Genomic DNA, 16641 nt, shown 5'->3' with positions numbered 1-16641 from the left:
GGACCGGCCCCCACTGTGCCCGCAGAGCCCGGACGGCTGCCGTCCCACCCCTCTCCGCCATGCCGGCTCTCGCCTGAGTGACAGGCCCGGCAGGTCCGGCTCAGAGGAGAGACGGGCACCACGCAGATGCTCTGGTGTCCTGAGTGGCAGCCAGCACTCGGCCTCGTCTCCCACCAGCGTCCGAGAGGCCTGCACCGGCCGGACTTTGGGTGGACTCAGGAGGGGCGAGGGGGACACAGGCCAGGCCCCCGGAAGGGAGTCGGTCAGTGGGACGCACGAACCCCCTCGGGTGGGAAAGCCGGCCTCGGACTGAACTGGTCACTGAGCCTCGAACTCTGATACCATGTCTCTCACGACGTCCATCCCTCCCAGCAATGACACGCCTGTGAGAGGACCGCGTGGCCACAGCCCGAGCACGCAGGCCTCCGGCGTGGGCCCAGAGGACCCGGTCACGGAGGTGCAGGCGCCGCTATAAGAGGGCGGGGCTGCCGACCGGGGAGCCGCCTGCTGCCCGCGACGGTGAGGAGGGCCGAGTGTGGGGTAAGCCCAGGAGAGGGTGCCTCTCAGCGGCGAACAGGGTCCGGGGCCCGGGGCGCTGCGCTCAGTGGCAGAGCCAGGCCCTGGAGGAGGGGCCTGTGGGACCCACAGACACAGGCGGGGCCGGCGGGACAGTCAGCGTGGGACGAGGGGGTCCCCAGGGGACGTGGGACCTGCTCGGCCTGTGCTGTGCCGGGCGCCCCTGGATCACTTTGCAAACCCAGGTAGAAGGTAAACTTTGTGGCCCACCTGTTTTCACACAAATAAAATGTGACACAGGATTGGAGACGACAAAGTGGGGCTGAAAGGGAGCTGGCGTGAGAAGGGAACTGAGAGGAGGGGTTCAGAGCAGCGAGGCCCGGGAGGCAGGAGCGGGACCGAGGGGAAGGCGGCTCCCGGACCATGTAGAGGGCGGGGCATGTGAAAGGCTGGCTGAAACCTGTGAGACGGCGGAGACCACGTGGGCTGTGGCCAGGGGCCCGTCCGCGTCTCCCTGGGGCCCAGATGCGTTCAGGGTCGGGACGAACGCCGTGTCTGAGGGGAAACGCTTCGAAGTGCTTAGAAATGATGACTGAAACCCAGAATCAGATTCAGAAGCGGGATGAACTCCAAGCATAAACCGAAAGAAAATCGTTCCTAAGTGGCTGCCAACCAAGGAGCCTCACCGCCGAGAACAAGAGGACACGCCCCTCAGAGCGCGTGCGAGCACGGAAGCAATGAGCAGAGCGCCCAGGGGCCGGCCAGCCCCGCGGGGCCGGGAGGGAAGGCGAGCAGGGGGACGTCAGCAGCTGCCTGGGAACAAACAGGACCCTCGTCCAGATGCCCCGGCAGAGAGGACAGCAGTGCGTGGGCCTCATGCTGAGAGCAGGGCGATCAGACAGACACGTCCCTGGAGCGACGTCACGCGCCAGCCCTGACCCAGAGCTGGAGACGGAGCTCCCTGCGCACCTGCAGCGCCGATGCGGCCTTCAGACTGGCGTCACTTGGATGGTGACTAACTTTTCATTAGAAATGCTGCTGATCGAGCCGAACTGACATGCCAACCAGGTCAAAGTCTGGGCCAGCCACTCGGCCACCCGGTCCTCCCGCAGCTGCCCCTGCCCCTGCCCCTGCCCCTGGGGCAGGCCCGACCTCCCAGGCCCACGGCTCAGCCTGCGAGTAACCCGGTGACAGTGTGGCCCCAGGTGAGGCTCGGGATCCTCAGAGGGAAGTGAGCTTAGTGTCTGCACTTCACTACCCGCCAGGCCACAGGGACCACGGCAGGCCCTCCCCTCCCAGCAGCTCCACCCCAGCCCTCGTGGGGCTCCAGGCAGGAACTCGGCTGTGAAGGAAACAGGGTGCACAGGGGCGGCCCCAGTCCACCCACTGCCCTGTCTGTGAGGCCTGCAAGCCGCAGTCTCCCATGTGGTGAGTTCCGTTAGAGGAGCAGCTCCGAGGACACGGGCATCACTTCCTAGAGAAGAGGGTTTGCACCCTCCCTGGCCCGGCAGCCAGCTCAGGTGTCAGGCCGCACCTCCACAGGTGGGGCCACGGCGGAGAGACTCGGGGGCCTGGGGACGGCCGGCAAAGGACAGAGCAGCCTTCAGAACACACGCGTGGTGACACAGGCGACGGAAGCTTCTGGAGGGACCACCGTCAGCCTGTGGAGGCCCGGCCTGGCCACGTGCCCTGGGCCCGCCAGGTGCCGCTCTGAGCTCATCAGCATCTGCCGGCAGCTGTGCCTGGGACAGAGCGGGACTCACCTTGCCCCGCCTCCTCCCAGCACCAGGGCGATGGCGTTTCCTGTCAGCACCCGTGCCAGGCGGGAGAAGTCCGAGTGCCGGTCCGGGGGCCGCTGGAAGAGCCGCTCGTACATCTCCACCTGCAGAGGCGGACAGCGGGGCTCCTCGCCTCGGCTCTGCCCTCGGTCTGTCACCCGCCACACCTCAGCTGACCCGCCAGCCCCAGGGCAGGTGCTCTGGGCGGGGACTCGGGAGTGTGGATGCAGCTGTCCAACGCTGTCCCCCGAGCGGCCAGCAGGCTGGGACGCCTGGCAGCCTCTGTGTCCCTCCGGCCCCCCCGCCGAGGCCCCCCCCGGGAAGAGGGCTCAAGGTCTGCACAGCTTCCGCCCGAGGCAGGAGGCTACGCCCCCGAGGCCCCCAGGACTCTGGAACCCCAGGCTCACGCCAGGCCGGGGCCCGCCTCCCGGGGGCACAGCAGCACCCGTGGCCCCAAACCCCGAGCCAGGCCCTGAGAGGGGCTCGCCATGCTGCCCTCACCAGCCTGGGCAGGCTCCGCCTGGAGAAGACGCGGCGCGGGCAGCACAGGTGCAGGTGGCCGGAGCACCAGCCACGCATGTTGAGCCACTCGACGGTGCGGGCGGGCGCCGGGCCCTCCTCCCGGTGCAGGAGCACCAGCTGCTTCTGGGCGCGCACGGCCGTGCTCTCCAGCATCCGCTCCAGCTGCGGGGGCAGAGCTGCGGTCAGGGGGCCTGAAGCCAGGACGGGGCTGCCCAGAGGCCCCACGCTGACCGGGCGGCGCCCAGGCTCTGACCAGCGGGGCTGCGGGGCTCGGCCCGGCTGTGAGGCTGTGCCCACGGCCCCTGGAACACAGGAACCTTCTCGGATGAGGGATTCTGCGAAGGCTCTCCCTGCGGGGAGCCCCACTCCCTGCAGAGCAGGAGCCCCGGCGGCCGCAGGGCCAGGGGTGGAGCTGAGGTGGGAGCCGCCTGGACAGAGGAAGGGACAGGCGAGGACGCCACTGAGGGGTGCCGAGTGGCCGCCTGCTGCCGTGAAGCCCCAGAGGCCGCGCCCGCCTCAGTGAACGGAAGGCGCACACCCTGGGGTCCAGGTGGGCCCGTGTCAGGAAACAATGTCCCCGCCCGGGACCGGGGACGGGCAGGTGGGGGCTCACCAACTGGGAGGTTTCAAAATGGTCAAAACCAGGCACCGTGACACCGAAGTCAGGCCTGTGACCAGCTGCACACGCAGCAAGTGTGAGACACGGCAGAGGCGCCGACTGCACAGGAGGCCACGGCGAGGGGGCGGGGGGAGGCGGGGGGAGACGCTGAAACCACCACCAGGTAAAGGTCTGGGTGTGGGCGCCTTTACCCGCCCTGGAAACATCTCATTCAAAGGAGAGCAGCAGAGGGAGGGATCTGAGGAGAGCGTGGCTGCCCCAGCCTGACATGCCTGGCCTGCAGCCCCCACCCCACCCACAGCCCTGCCTGCAGCCCCCACCTCGCCCACGCTGGGCTCCTGCTCGCCCAGGCCCACGATGAGGATGCAGTCGGCCTGCCGGATGCAGCGCTGGGTCCAGGGCGTGAGCGAGCTGTCCGCCTGGTAGAGCACGATCCGGTGGATGTCCTCCTGCTGCCCCAGCCAGCTGGACAGCCGGTACTCGTGGATGCTGCAGGCCGACATGGGCATGGTCATGGGGTGCAGGCAAGGGCTGAAGACATGGGGCACAGACATATGGGGGTACAGACATGTGGAGATGCATCCAAGGGGGGCACAGACATGGGCGCAGACATGTGGGGGTATAGACATGGGGTGCAGATATGTGGGGGATGCAGACATGGGGGTACAGACATATGGGAGAGCAAACATGGAGACACAGACATGTGGGGGATGCAGACTTGTGGGGCATAGACATGTGGGGCATAGACATGGGGGGCAGACATGGGGCGCAGACATGGGGGCAGGCCTCAGGGCACACACAGACACAGGCCGTTCCCAGGCTGTGCTCAGACCCGCGGGCAGGGCAGCCCGCTGTCCCCCTGCAGCCTGTACCTGTCCAGGGCGGCAGAGCCCAGGCGCTGTTTGATGTTGTCACTGGTCAGCAGCAGGACGGGGCCTGGGAACAGCACCTGGTGGTGGAAGCTGCCCGGCAGCCCCCCTCCGGGACAGCAGGGCCGACCACGGGGGCAGCCGGGCAGCCAGGAGCGGGAGGAGCAGCCCCTCCCTGAGCCACAGGAGCCTCGCGCCTTTCAACACGGAAGTGCCTGTGGCCTCGGGGGCCTCGGGGCAGGTGTGCACACGGTGCGAAGTGGGAGGACTGCACCGCTCAGGGCTCCCCGGGGACAGGGGGCCTCTCTGAACCTCCACCTCCTCGTCTACCCACAGAGTGGAGGCTCCGCAGCACAGAGGCTGAGTGCTGGGGGCAGGGGAGGCATAAGCTCGTAAACGCAAGATACCGCGACGCCCGAGCCCAGACCCGCCGGCTGGGCGTACAGTTAGGGCACAGGCTTGCGAAGCACAGCTCCCCGCCGCGTCTGAGGTCAGCAAGGGCCTCCCGTCTACTGTGTCTTAGAGCCACAGACACAGCGGTCAGGGCCTGCTCCCCAGGAAGGCCAGGGCAAGACCGAGGGCGGGCGAGGGTTAGACTATCAGCCTAAACCTCCACTCAGCAAAAATGCCCTTGAGGAGTGAGGGCGACCTCCTCCAACATGGCCACCTGCCTTTCGGCAAAGGCGTCGCCATGGCTGCGGGCAGAGCTCGGTCTTTCCACTCGTCAGCGAGGGTTCTGGGTCGGCTGGAGACCCCAACAGGCAAAATAAATCTTGATTCCACCTCATATCAGAACCAGAACCAGGCTCAGATGGACTGTGTTAAAAGAACATCTTCATGATTTGGGGGCAAAATAAAATGTCTTAAGCAAAATGCAAAAGCAACAACAACATAGGAGAGAGTTGATGCATTGGTCAGTGAAGACCTTCCGTTCGTCAAAACACATCATTAAGATAAGAAAGGCACCGCCGAGAGGGAAGGCATCTGCAGTATCTGCACCCAAAAAGGAGCCGTGTGCAACCACAGGGAGAACCCCGCCCCCGCCCCCGCCCCCGCCCCCGGAGGAGTGACAGCCGGCGAAGGGGGCACCTGACGGCCAGTCACAAGCCAGCGTCTCCGTCAGGCGGAATGCAGGCTCCAGCCCTAGCGAGGCGCTGCACACTCACTACCACACGCGTGGGAAGACCGACACAGAACACGCGCTCTAGGCGCACAGGACACTCTCCAGGGCCGGCCCAGGTCGGGCCACAAAACGCGTCGAGTAAAACTTTAAAAGGCGAAATCGTAGTGTCTTTCCTGATCACAAGGTGTGAAACGGGAACTCAGGAACAGCAGGAAAACTCGAAACATGTGGAAATAACCCGCTCACACCCCCGTGGGGAGAGCCGTCACAGGGAAGGTGGACAGTCACGAGCCACGTGTAGAAGGAAACACAGGGTCCCAAACCCAGGGACCAGCAAGAGCAGCGCGGGGCGGGACACAGCGCCAACGTGACGTCACAAAGGCGGCCTCAGCCAGCAGCCCAGCTCCAGGCCTCGAGGAACGAGGAGAGAGTATTAACTAAACCCAGAGCTGACAGGAGGGAAGAAAAAATAAAGATCAGGACAGAGGTCACTAAAATAGAGATGGAGATAAACGCAAAAGCTGGCTCTTTGAAAGAATTAAAGTTGATGAGCCTTTAGCAAGTGAATAAAGAGTAAAAAGATGCAAGTCGCTGAAATGGAAAGCGGTGGGACATCACTCCCCACAGACACGCACGGGAGCGCAAGGAGCACTGTGAGCACCTGCACAGCAACAAGGCGGACGATCGAGACGAAAGGGAGGAATTTCCGGAAACACAAGACCTACCGAGACCGATTCATGAAGAAACATGAGAAGGTTGGATCAGTAACGACAATAACAACAACAGTAACCGAGCAAGGAGAGCCCTGGACGAGACAGCTTCGCTGGAGGGCCTATCAAACGTTTAAAGAGGAACTGACACCCTCCTCCTCGAACTCTTGTAAAACAATGGAGGAGGGCGCTTTCTCACTCACTCCGCGGCCAGCACTCCAAAGCCACAGGAGGCCACGTCAGCAGGAGAAAGCTGTAGACAATGACCTCCATCAACATCAACAGGAGGCCAGCGAGCCAGGCCAGCGGCCTGTTGAAGGCCTGACACACAGCCCCTGGGGTCTGTTCCCGGAATGCAAGGACGGCTCAACACAGGACTGTCCATCAAAGGACTCATCGCATTAACAGGACAAAGGGAAGCACACCACCATTTCAGCTGATGCAGAAAAGGCACCGGCCAAAGTCAACCTCTTGGCACAACAAAACCCCTCAGTAAACTACGTGCAGAAAGCCTTCAACACACCGCAGGCCGCGCATGGACAGCTGGCAGCGACCCTCACACTCGGCGGACCCTGGGCTCCCCCAAGGCCAGGAGCAAGGCGGGGATGCCTGGTCCACCACCACTTCGCAACACGGCTCCGCTCAGCGCCATCAGGACCCGAGTGGGTGCGACAGGCATCCGCACGAGAGGAAGCAGCGGCGACCTCCGTCGGTTCCACCCACATACGCGCTCGGAAGCGGGCGGAATGAGCACCTTCCGCAAGGCTGCAGGGTCCCGGCAGCACACGGAGGCAGCGGGTCCCTCCCGCTGTCAGTGAGCACTCTGAGGGGATTATACCACCACGCCACTGACAGCAGCACCAAAGCCAGTCCGTACTCTGGAATAAACTTAACAAGGACTCGCCGTGAAGCTATCGACGCTGCTGAGGAAAGTAAAGGTGCTCCTAAGCCGACGCGCGTCCGGGCTGCTGGGTGGGAAGAGTCGTCAGGTGTCAGCGCCCAGAGCGATGGAGCCAGTGCACCCGCCAGACCGTCAGGCTCTCACACAACTGGACACGCTCGTCCTGACTCCCAGGGGTCCGGGCCCTGAAGGCTCCAAACCACCTTGGAACCGCAAAGCTGAGCGCTCAGCCTCCTGGTTTGACCACTTGCTGCAAAGCCGCCCCGTGAAGACCGTGAGGGCCGGCTCAGGACAGGCGTGGGGGCCGGGGCCAGGGCCAGCGGGCCGGGATGAGCCCCGTGGACGTCGGTGCCAGCCCGCCGGGGCCGGGGCCGCGCCGCGGGGAGGGAGGCTCTTTGGCCGGCCTCCACGTGCAGAACACCAACCACTGCCTACAGGTCCCACTTCACACAAAAGCCAGTCCCCACGCAGACCGCAGGTTTACACGCGAACAGGAGACGGAGGCCACGGCAGGTGAAGAGGCCAGCGCCCCTGCGGCAGCCCAGCCCCGGCGCCACCACGGCGCCCGCGGAAGCACCTGAGGGCCCCGTGGGGGAGGAGGGTGGCTCACCGATGGCGCTGAGGGCGTGCTTGAGCTCCAGGGCGAAGGCGGTGAGGGGCACGTCCTCCGACACGGGCATGACGGCCACCGTGGACAGGTTGCTGGCCGGGTTCCCCGAGTCCCACTTGCTGCCGGTGGAGTGCAGCCCAAACTGGTGACCTGGAAGCGCGGGGTCGTGGGTCGGCCCGAGGGGTGGGCACCCCTGACTCTCTCCAGGTGTCACCAGTTGTTTCTGGAGGACATGCTGGCGCCAGCAGCCTGGGACGAGCCGCGCACCGGGACTCCTCCAACCTGCCCTCCACTCTGCCTTCCCACTGGGACGCCAGGCCACTGCGCCCACATCTCACACCAGGGCTCGGCCCCCAGGAGGGGAGCAGAGACGAATGCAAGAACCTTGGGGTCCCCTTCCTCCCGTCCTTCCCAGTGACCTCTGACGTCACAGTCCTCCGAGGGAGGGAGGAACAGGGGCCTGCTAGCTCTGTGCAGCCGTGTTGCCTCTAAGGCACGTGGGAGGGTCTGGTCCTGGCCATGGGGGAGGGGCGGGCAATCCCACGCTCATCAGGCACAGCCCTCAGAAGGGCACGGGGAGACCACCCTCCTGAGGCCACAGTCAGCAGTGGCCCTGCCCCTGCCAGCTCCAGGCAGGTGGGCTCCATCCCGCCCCTCCCCGCTGGCTGCTGCCTCCAGGGAGATTCTCCCAGGGTCCCCAGCACTAAGCAGACACCCACAGTGAGTGTGAGGTGGACCCCAACTCTCTATGCCCTGAGCCAGCAGAGGCGGCACCCCCACTGAGGGGAGGTCAGACAGGGTGAAGAAGGGAGTCTCCAGGTCTGGGATGCAGCCCTGCCCCGCTGCAGGGGAGCTGGGCAGAGGGGTCTGAGGGCCCGGTGCAGGGGGGCGGGAGGCCGAGCGCCCGCGGGGACTCACTGGTCGCAGGCCCCTGCTGCAGGCTGCCCAGGATCTTCTCCCCCAGCAGGTGGATCAGCCGGGTCACGACCTGGCGGAGAGCAGACCCCAACCCACACCTTTCAGCCAACAGGCCATGTCCCTGGGTCCGTGTCTCCCAAGGCACCAGGCTGGACGCGCCAGGCCACGGGTGATGGTGAGCGTGACGAGAGCTCATGCCACCGCTCGGTCCCTCTGCCCAGCGTCTCCCTGTGTTCGTGCCCGCCCGTCAGTCTGCTCCTGGGTCTCCCGGGGGAAGCCCTGGCCGGGGGTGGCAGGGGCTGCCACACGGACCAGCAGCCTCCGCGCTGCACTACCCTGTGGGGCATGCTGACCTGACTCAGGTCCTGGCTGACCTGACTTTTAAGAACTCTGCGATGCACACGCACACACGTGTACATGTGTGTATTTACTCCTCACCCACAGGCATTCTCTCCACTGACTGTTAGTGGGAGTGGGGGAGAGAGGGAAAGACAGACAGAAACATCGACGTGAGAGAAACATGTCAATGGGTTGCCTCCTGCACGCACCCTGACCAGGGCCCAGGCCAGGGAGGAGCCTGCAAGCAAGGTGGGTGCCCTTGACTGGAATCGAACCCGGGACCCTGCAGCCCACAGGCTGACGCTCTAGCCACTGAGCCACCCGGGCCGGGGCAGGACGCCGCGATTTAGCGGGGCTGCTCCACTCCCATCTCCCTGGCGCGAAGGACGGAAAGGCCAATCCAACCCACACGACCTGCCGGTCTCTCTTCTAAACACTCAGCTGCCGCTGCAGTTTTCTAGTAAAAAAGGCACATTATCTGCAAACGTTATTTTACCCCTTTTCCAAACGCGCCCGCAGTCTCAGCTGTTTAACTGTTTAGCTGGCGCTGTGTCCAGAAGCAGCAGCCCCCCCGGTGTAAAAGGTTCCGTTCAGGGTGCATGTTAGGATCAGCGGGACCCGTTCGGACACCTGCCCCTGGCTGCCCGCTCAGGCGCAGACCCTCACCTGCGGGTACCTGCGCTTGATGGACGTCAGGGCTCCTGCCGGCAGCTTGGCGAGCTCCGAGTCCCGGACCGCGTGCACTGTGGTCGCTCGGGGCTGGCGGGTGAGCGTCTCCACCTGAGAGAGAGGAGCTGGGTGCCGGCTGCACTGCTCACACCCGCTGCCCGGCGCCCAGGACAGAGGGCAGGGCGCGTGGCGGCGCTTCCTGCACGTGGGAGCCGGTGAGGACCGGAGGAAAGGCGCTCATCAGCCGCGCCGGGGAGGGCGCCTGAGCCAGGCCCCTGTTGGCACCAGGAAAAGGCCAGGTGGCTGCCCCCAAAGGTCTGGAGATTCCACCTTTGACCCTGGGATTCCACCTGTGCCACACAGCTCGCAGCTGCACTGGCTGGAAAACCACGGGGCGCACGCCCTCCTGATGCCACGGTGAGGGCTCCTCCCCGCACCCAGGGCAGCACCCATTGGGACTGCACCCCGGCCCTACTGCGCCCAGCCCTACCACACCGATGAGGTCTCCGCGGCCATACTCCCCGGCCAGGCGCTTCTTGAGGTCGTCCTTGCGGATCACGGAGCGCAGCCGGCCGCTGAGCACGATGTAGGTGCAGTCCGACTTGTCCCCCTGCCTGCAGGGACGGGGCGCTGGGAGCGGGCAGGGCACTGGCCAGGAGCCCGCGCACCCCACAGAGCAAAGGAAAGAGCCTTCTCACTGGGTCCTTTCGTTTGGGAAAATACAGTTGTTTTCCGTGAAAAGACTACGTGCGCCTGCACATGACAGGTCTACGGTGACCCTTCAGCCAGGCAGCGTCCTAAGCGTCCTTGGTTCTGATTGACAGCTGACGGAACGTGGGCGCTGTGACCCCGTCTGCACTCAGCCCTCCCTCTGCAGAGGCGCCGGGACGCCGGGCCCAGCAGCACCTGCACACGCTGCGCTGCCGGCACCGCGGGCCGTGCCAGGCGGGTGTGGATCTGCCGGGCATCGTGTGCGCGAGCCCAGGCCCAGCCGGCCCAGCAGGTGAGCACGGGCCACGGGAGCCCTGGGAGCCACACCTGGAGCCTCCACCCCGAGCTCTGCGCCATCTCAGGACCCTCACGCAGCCCGCACCCCTCGCCGCACCCACCTGTACACGGCGCGCCCCGCCTCCACCTCCATCCAGTCCAGGGCGAAGTCGATCTGCCGCACGAAGGCTGACATGCGCTTCACGACCGTGTGCGCGACGCCCAGGACCACGGTCGGCTGCTTCCGCATGATCCTGCCGAGACGGCCCATCAGCAGGCCCCTCCCGCCAGGCCCGGCCCTCGAGAGGACACGGGACCTGCGCCCCACTTGTCAGACCACGACTCCCACTGAGGAGCGCAGAGCACAGCCTCCACCTGCCCATCCGCCCTAGCGACCGGCCGCCGGCAGCCTCGGGGGAGCCGTGAAGCCCCTCCCAGCGGCCACCCTCCCAGGGAGGTCCCTGGAGCACAGACACGAGGCCCATCCGGCTGCGGCTGCAGGGCCCTGCCCCCCAATGTGCCACAAAGATGGGGGGCGGGGCACCCAGAGGCTCCGTGGGCACATGGCCCACCTGCCCCCCGGCTGCCCGTGTCACAGGCTGCTGAGGGCAGAAGCAGGCCCACTGCACTGTGCGGGCTCCGGAAGGCAGCGGGGAGGGGGGAGCACACAGCTCGCAGCTGCACTGGCTGGACAGGGAGGCTCAGGACACAGCCCGAGCCGTGGGCGGATGGAGTGACAATCACAAAAGCAGGAGCCGAGCAAGCTGGGGACCTGGGCTCTGCCGAGGCCGCGTGGAAGCCCCTGCACCGCCAGGGGACGCCCAGCACCCGCCGGCACTCGAGCCGGGACGCAGGAGCGAGGCTGGGGGACGGGATTTGGTGCTTGAAGTCTGAGGGGACGAGGACCCTGGGGACAGCAGGTGGGCATGGCTGCAGGGAGGGAGCTGCCGCATCAGGGACTCACGCAGCGAGCACACACACAACACGGACACACACACGGGAGGACACATAGGACCAGGCCACGCGCCCCAGCGGCTGCTCCCACGTCGGGGCCTGGAGGGGCTGGCGTGTTGACCAGGGCGCCCAGTGGGTTCGCCTCGGCTCCAGGGCAGGGCCTGGGGCGCACGTGGGCATGGGCCCGGGGGGACTCACTCGTAGAAGTGTGCCTTGGAGATGGACAGGAAGCTGCAGTCCCTGTTGGCCCTGATGGTGAAGATGAGGGGCTCGCCCGTGAGCACGGCCAGCTGGCCCACCATCTCCCCGGGCCGCGTCACGAACAGGCAGCTGTCCTCCTCGCTGTCGATCTTCCGCTGGTACACGTGGAGCAGCCCCGAGACCACGAAGACCACGTTCACGTCCTGCCAGGCCAGGCCAGGCGGTCAGCGCGGCCCGACAAGGCGCCCGCCCGCCCCCATCACAGGCATCCCGGGTCCGACCTTGACAAGGGAAACCACGCTCGTGCCAACCCCACCTTATCTGTCCGCACGAGGCCTCTCTCCAAACCTGCTCACCCTGCCCCCCGGACCTCGTCCCTGTGGTCTGGGCAGGAAGGGCCAGAGACCAAAATGGACTTGGTCAGTGTGGGCACAGGCCGTGTGGGCACAGGCCAGTGGGCAGCTGGGGGTCAGGCCGAGGGCGCAGAGGCCCTGGAGAGGACTTGCCACAGGTGACCCAGACCCGGAGTGTGGGAGGCAAGCCAACGCCTGCCTCCTGTGAGGACGGGGAAAGCCCTTCTTTCCTCCGAGGGGGACAAAAGCGAAGGGAGGGGTGGGAGTAGTGGGAGGGTGGGCACGTGCCTAGCCCGGGAGGACAAGCCTGGGAGAGCCCTCTGGGACAGGGATGAGGGACTCGCTCGTGTCCCGAGGGCTCGAAGCCAGGCCTCCTGCTCACCTGGTCTCCCTGCTTGGACACCACCGTGCCCCCCGGGACGTGCAGGAACGTCACGCGGCCGTCCAACAGCGAAGGGTCCTAGGAACAGAAACGGAGTCAGCACAGGGAGCTCGGAGCAGCCAGTGCAAGCGGAGGCCGCCCTGGCACCCTGCCACCCGGCGCCACCCTGTGATGGCGCCCAGCAGACATCAGTGCGACCCGCAGAGCGCCAGACGTGCGGCGGACACCTTGGCGGCCTGAGGGACAGGGGACTCGAGCCGGCGTCTCGTGCAACGCGTCCAACACCCGCTGCTGTGGACCCAGTGCGCACGGAGCCCAGGGGGGCCGCGGGGGGCAGCGGGAGGCCGGCCTGCAGCCCTGGCCGAGGAGATGTCTGTGCCGGCCCTTCCTGGGACCCTGCGCACGTCCTTCCGTTACTCCCTCTGCGCGAAGCCTCGGGAGGGCGTGGCAGGAGCCTCCGGAGACAACTCGAGGAGATTCCCTGTGAAGCCGTGAGGACGCGGCTCCGAGCCAGGCAGCAGGCTACAGGGCGTCGACGCGGCTCGGACAGCACGGCAGGTCCTGGTGCCGTGGATGGGGCAGCGCCCGGTCTGTGGGAGTCAGGTGGGGGGGTGGGGGGGCACCTACATCCAGCTTCATCAGGGTCAGCAGGTCCTTCTTGGCGGCACGGAAGATGGCGTCCGTCTTGGTGCTGGCGACGGTCTCGTCCAGGTTGCAGTCCGAGTAGAGGAAGACGGCGGAGGGCGTCTCTGCCACCAGCACGCTCTTCTTGGACTTGAGAGGCACGGACAGCGGTCAGAGGGAGGGAGCAGGGAGGGGGGTCGTGGTGGGGTCAGAGGGAGGGGGCAGGGAGGGGGGTCGCGGTGGGGTCAGAGGGAGGGGGCAGGGAGGGGGGTCGCGGTGGGGTCAGAGGGAGGGGGCAGGGAAGGGGGGTCGCGGTGGGGTCAGAGGGAGGGGGCAGGGAAGGGGGGTCGCGGTGGGGTCAGAGGGAGGGGGCAGGGAGGGGGGTCGCAGTGGGGTCAGAGGGAGGGGGCAGGGAGGGGGGTCGCGGTGGGGTCAGAGGGAGGGGGCAGGGAGGGGGGTCGCGGTGGGGTCAGAGGGAGGGGGCAGGGAAGGGGGGTCGCGGTGGGGTCAGAGGGAGGGGGCAGGGAGGGGGGTCGCGGTGGGGTCAGAGGGAGGGGGCAGGGAGGGGGGTCGCAGTGGGGTCAGAGGGAGGGGCCGGGAGGGGGGTCGCGGTGGGGTCAGAGGGAGGGGGCAGGGAGGGGGGTCGCGGTGGGGTCAGAGGGAGGGGGCAGGGAGGGGGTCGCCGGTGTGGGGAGGGAGAGCATAGGAGGGCACCGCTACCTTGCTGGCCGCGCTCCCGGGGCGCTCCTCGGCCCGCAGGGGCACCCTGGCGCGGTCACAGGCCATGCGCAGGTCCGAGGGGGCACCTGCAGACAGGGAGACTCAGGGTCGTGCTGGCGGCCCCCACGCCTGCGGTGTGGAGGAGCCCGTTCCCGAGGGAGGCCCCGGTGCTGGCGGGCCTTTCACACGGGCAGCGAGCGGCATTAGCCCATCTCGGCCCAGACACTCCCAGTTCAGCCTCTGGGCCTGCCTCCGGCCACCAGCAGAGCCGGGAGTCCCCCACAGACGCAGAGTCCGGGTCGCGTGTCAGGCTGGGGGAGGTCAGCGGGCTCCCGGAGGAGGCCCCGAGGGGAGGAGAGGCAGGCGGGGTGCTGCGGACCAGGTGGCGCCCACAGTCCTGTCCGCACTGAAAGCCTCCACCTCAGAAGGTGGGGACAGGCGCCCTGCAGCGGGTCCAGCCGCGCCCGCCCCGGGGTGCAGCCAGGCTCAGGGCCCGCGGAGGAGAGGCCGCCAGAGGGGCTGAGGGCTCCAAGGGAGCCGACGGAGCGCGAGGGCTGCGAGGGGACACTCGGGAAAGCCCCGGGGGCGGGGCCACACCGCCCTCCACGGCCCGGCTCCGGCTCCGGCTCCGGCTCCGGCTCCGAACAGCCTGCACTCGAAGGGGAAACAACAGACGGACTCTCGCCAGGAACCGCACGGCCAGTTCCCACGAGTGTCTCCAGGTCGCGTTTCACAGGAAATAAGTCTGTACAGCTACTGGCTTACGTGACTAAGATTCCAAAGCGTTTAAGTAACAGTTTCTGCCCCAGCCGGTGGCTCAGGTAGCGCATCGGCCGGAGGACGGAAGGGTCCGGCTTGTTCCATCCGGCACGCACCGCGGCGGCAGGCTCGACCCCTGGCCACCAACCAACGTCTCTCACCAACGTCGGTCTCTCTGTCTCTCCTCCTCCCTTCCTCTCCCTCTAAAAATCACTGGAAAACCCTCGGGCGAGGATTAACAAAAAACAAAAAACAAGTAATAAAAATAAAAAACAACAGCTTATAACTACTTTTCCCATCCTGGGATACCATGTATTTCCAGTCCTTACATTATTCTACTGCAGCAGCGGTTCTCAACCTGTGGGTCGCGACCCCTTTGGCGGCCGAACGACCCTTTCACAGGGGTCGCCTGAGACCATCCTGCATCTCAGATATTTACATGACGATTCATCACAGTAGCCACATGACAGTGATGAAGTAGCCACGAAAATAATGTTATGGTTGGGTCACAGCATGAGGAACTGCATTTAAAGGGCCAGAAGGTGGAGAACCGCTGTGCTACAATGTTAAGTACATATCATATTTTGCCCCAACTGGTGTGGCTAAATGGTTAGAGTGTCGACCTATGAACCAGGTGAGGGTTCGATTCCCAGTCAGGGGACAAGCCCAGGTTACAGGCCCGATCCCCAGTGTGGGGCGTGCAGGAGGCAGCCAATCCATGATATCCATGACTCTCTCATCGGTGATGTTTCTCTCTCTCTCTCTCCCTTCCTCTCTGAAATCAGTAAAAGCATAATGTAAAGAACTAGTAAGCCAAGGTACTAGGACACCAACGTCTATTTTAAAAACAAACCGACCCCACGCCCCGTGGTAGGCATGCGCCCATCCCAGGCCGCCCGCCTGGGCTGCGTGTAGATGTAGGTGTCACGACCGCAGTGTGTAACCTTCAAGGCCAGGGGTGCTGGAGGGAGCCCGTGTGCGTGTGGCCTGTCCTCACCTGGGGGGGCCGCAGCGGCCTGGTCGCCCGCCTGGGCCTGGCCGAGGTCGTCCGCGATCTCCTCGTGGACGGAGGGCAGCGGGAAGGAGAGGCTCCTCTTCAGCAGCGGCCCGCCCGCAGCTGCCCGGCCGCCCCCGTGGTCTGCGGAGGGCGTGGTGAGGCGGGCCTCCGTCCCCACAGCAGCACACGCCGCCGTCTCGGGGCCTCGCAGGCCACGTCCTCTGCACCTGCCCGGCCCACCGCCTGTGCCCACCTGCCCAGGTGACTGATGCGCCAGGGACAGCCTTGGGCCCAGGCCCTGCTCTGCCCGACCCACGGGCTTCCTGAACTGGCCGGCCCCTGCCTGCTGGCTGGGCCCCGTGAGGGCCGATTCCTGCCCAGAGGAAGCCACGGTGCCCTTTCCTCAGAGCCATCCCTCGGCGGCGGCCCCGGGCACAGCTGCCAGCCCTGCGAGCGGCAGCGCCCCACCGTCCTCGGGCGCGTGGGTCACACCGCCCGCAGGAGGGACCCCAGCAACAGGCTGCACTGCACCGCACGCACCGTCAGCCACGTGCCTATCAAGTCCAGTGCGTCTCCTGGAGGGGACCCCTGGCCGAGGAGCCTCCACGGTCGGTTTCTCTCCCCAAATCTCAGCCCCTCCTGAGATCTCGGATGACCATGGTTGGGGCTCAGAGCGCAGAGCCTACCCCGCAACACCTTCTCCCCGGGCCAGACCCCAGCAGAGACGGGGAGACAGCGGTGGCCGAGGGCCAGTCGGGGGAGGAGGCCAGGACCAGGTGGAGCCTGTCCCGGACTAGTACCTGGGTCGCAGGGCTCCTGGGGCCGCAGGGGCCGCTCCGGCCGCTCCTCGGGGCCACAGCTCATCTGCCTCTTGGCCTTTCCAGCTGCCACACTGGCTACAGACACCAGGGGGATGGCCTGGCTCTCCTGGGACGTGAGCAAGAAGGGGCTGCCCTGAGCGTCCGGGCGCCCGGTCGGCGTGCACCCTCGGAGTGGGGCAGCCGGCAGGGGGGACTTGAAACCAGTTCCGTAAAAGGAGAGCTGGCTCGCTCAAGGCGACAGAGACCCAGCATAAAAAAGGATCAAAATG

The 16641-nt window shown here is 66.1% G+C and overlaps 1 protein-coding gene across 5 annotated transcripts in view; it reads right to left on the bottom strand.

The window, feature by feature from the left end:
* The window catches only part of PNPLA7 (patatin like phospholipase domain containing 7), a 30904-nt gene that overhangs the window by 4918 nt on the left and 9345 nt on the right, over positions 1-16641 (bottom strand). For all 5 annotated transcript variants that reach the window (XM_059658564.1, XM_059658568.1, XM_059658567.1 and 2 more), the window contains exons 12-26: positions 16352-16478; positions 15552-15692; positions 13796-13881; positions 13079-13225; positions 12452-12529; positions 11714-11919; positions 10684-10815; positions 10065-10188; positions 9572-9685; positions 8567-8636; positions 7649-7798; positions 4308-4371; positions 3756-3924; positions 2796-2978; positions 2280-2398 (exon numbers count right to left, since the gene is read on the bottom strand). In XM_059658564.1, the coding sequence (XP_059514547.1) occupies positions 2280-2398; positions 2796-2978; positions 3756-3924; positions 4308-4371; positions 7649-7798; positions 8567-8636; positions 9572-9685; positions 10065-10188; positions 10684-10815; positions 11714-11919; positions 12452-12529; positions 13079-13225; positions 13796-13881; positions 15552-15692; positions 16352-16478 (1910 nt within the window). The remainder of the gene's footprint in view (positions 1-2279; positions 2399-2795; positions 2979-3755; positions 3925-4307; positions 4372-7648; positions 7799-8566; positions 8637-9571; positions 9686-10064; positions 10189-10683; positions 10816-11713; positions 11920-12451; positions 12530-13078; positions 13226-13795; positions 13882-15551; positions 15693-16351; positions 16479-16641) is intronic.

The sequence above is a fragment of the Myotis daubentonii genome, chromosome 11, assembly GCF_963259705.1.
Source record: "Myotis daubentonii chromosome 11, mMyoDau2.1, whole genome shotgun sequence".
NCBI lineage: Eukaryota > Metazoa > Chordata > Mammalia > Chiroptera > Vespertilionidae > Myotis > Myotis daubentonii.
This window is presented reverse-complemented; position numbering and strand designations above follow the sequence as displayed.